Below are 2596 nucleotides of genomic sequence, written 5' to 3' on the forward strand. Positions count from 1 at the left end.
TTTGTACTAGTGTTACTTAATTCTTCACGGTCGCTCGTACAGTGACATGTAGTATTTTAGTATCGTATATCGTGTATATAGTTTATGATATTACCAAGAGTTATATTAATACATACAATACTTAATTACATCAACTTGTTTAGCTATGCTGTAACTGATAATGTCTTTGCGATAGAGTATATTATTGTTTATATAAATATTTATGTAATATTATAACGACAAATTTGTTAAATTTAAATATAATAGAGATAGTACTCGTGATAAGATTACAATGTACTGTGTAGTAATTAATTAACTGAGATATCTATGTTATTATGTTTACTAGATTCGAAAGTTGAGAAAAGTTCGGGACGAGAGTTTTTTGTGGGTTTTCTAAGAATGAATTCCGTCCAACCACAATATATCACCATAACAAGTTATAATAAGCCAGCTGTTGTCAATGTTACAAATAAGTTTGTTAATACAGTTGACGAATACACCATTGCATCTTATGAATCAAAAACACTAACATTCGCAAATACTATGAACCTTTATATAACTGAATTGACTTCTAAAATCGTGCATATCGTCTCAGATGAAGATATAACAGTCAATAGTTTTTATATATATCATTCTGCATTGGCTTCAACATTAGTTTTACCGAGTCATCTATACGATAAGGATTATGTTGTCGCTGCGTATGATCGATACGCTTTCATCAAACTATTAATAATCGCTAAGTACGCCGACACACATCTTAATATCAGTTTCCCAGTGAGTACTTACTATTCTGGTGAATATTATTCAAGAAGTAAAAATTTGTCTATTACTTTACAATCTTCGCAAGGATTTCATTTAAAAACGAACAAACAGATACCTGGCGCTATTGTCTATTCCGATAAAGATGTTGGAGTTTTGGCTGGTAATGAATGTGCATTTATACCTAGTAGTACGGGTAGATGTGATAGTACACAAGAATTTCATTTACCTATTACGCGTCTTGGTAAAAATTATATTATATCGACGTTCGCTGATAGAACAGCTGGTGATATATATCGTGTTTTCGGTGGTCATAATAATACGACAGTAAGTGTTAAAGTAACATCTCAAAATTATCAACTGTCTCGAGGAGATTTTGTAGAATTTGAATTAAACAGCGGTAATAGTTCGTATGTTACATGCGATAAGCCATGCTTAGTTACTCAATTCGCGAAAGGAAGCCGAGTAGATAATACTAAAAGCGATCCATTCATGACATTTGTACCAGCAATAGAACAATATAGTCGAGATTACAATACATTTTTGCCGTCTCTTCTTACAAATGTACGAACTGATCGAAATTATGCGTTGATTACTATACAAGACAAATATAAGAACGGATTGATGCTAAACGGAGTAATACTACAAGATATTACCTGGCGACAAATCCTTACAAATACTGTTAACGAAACTTATGTTACTGCATCTGTTCCTGTTACAATTGGCGGAATAAGAATAACTCATAACGATTCTAACGCATTATACGGATTAATTAACTACGGCTGGAGTCAAAATTACGCGGGATACGGTCACTTAGGCGGTATACGAATTGTTAAAATCTATCCATGTAAGTTACTATTATACAATAGAAGTATTTAAGTGTTATAATAACATTGTAATTTTAGAATACAATTTCATTATTCTCCACGAGAAATGATTCAAATTTGTACTTGACGATAACATATTGTAGCATAATTAATTACAGAAAGAGAATCATATACAAATTTATAGAAACAAATGATTGCCTTATTGTTGTTAATCGATATCTACTATGCACATATCATATTAATTTGGGTATAATTTTAAATTTTGACGGACTATAGATGCGCCGCGAATCATTGAAAAATCCTCAAACATATATGTGTATGAAGGTAACATGACGGTATTAGAGTGTAACGCGACAAGCTCGCCGATATCTACTATTACTTGGTTAAAAGATGGAATCCCTGTTATAAATTATGAGAATACGACAATAGTCGAAGGTTTCTATATTTATAGTCGTTTAGTTATTACAGAAACGTTTATACACGATATGGGGAATTATCAATGCGAATACGTTAACACAGTTGGATCAATAAGAAGTAATAACACATCGATAAAAGTAATCGGTGAGTCTATAATTGATGTATGTGAATAAAATAAATTAAATATCACACTATGATATTTTTTAATATACTTATATCGATGAAATTAGAATAAATTTATTACTATTTAGTTTACTCGAGTTGAACTTAGATCGAATGCTTAATGTATGAATTAATTTAGCTCTGCATAAAATAATTATATTTAGGACTACTGGTGTAATATTAAACTATAATCATTCGCAGGTTCATTTACTTATTATAAAATCGAGTGATTTCTCGCTTATCAGACGCTTAAGTCGTTATTGATATCATACTTATATAATCTTTCCTTTAGAGACCGAAATATTTCATAACTTAAAGAGTAGTTTTCTTGTTATATAATAACCTAGCCTCAGTATTTAACTACTATTCTAATTTTTAGATATTAATTTATACGAGAAAAGTATTTGAAGACAGTATAAATTAAGATAGGAAAGAAATATTGTAGTGAAATC

At 30.4% G+C, this 2596-nt stretch overlaps 1 protein-coding gene across 1 annotated transcript in view; it reads left to right on the top strand.

Moving 5' to 3' along the window:
• Positions 1-378: 378 nt before the first annotated feature.
• Positions 379-2596, top strand: part of TRIADDRAFT_62494 (uncharacterized protein) — a gene marked incomplete at both ends in the record, with an annotated part of 4942 nt that continues 2724 nt past the window's right edge. Inside the window, 2 exons of the mRNA XM_002118421.1 lie at positions 379-1585; positions 1842-2126. Coding sequence (XP_002118457.1) covers positions 379-1585; positions 1842-2126 — 1492 coding nt within the window. The remainder of the gene's footprint in view (positions 1586-1841; positions 2127-2596) is intronic.

Source organism: Trichoplax adhaerens, genomic scaffold (genome assembly GCF_000150275.1).
Source record: "Trichoplax adhaerens TRIADscaffold_84 genomic scaffold, whole genome shotgun sequence".
NCBI classification, from domain to species: domain Eukaryota; kingdom Metazoa; phylum Placozoa; class Uniplacotomia; order Trichoplacea; family Trichoplacidae; genus Trichoplax; species Trichoplax adhaerens.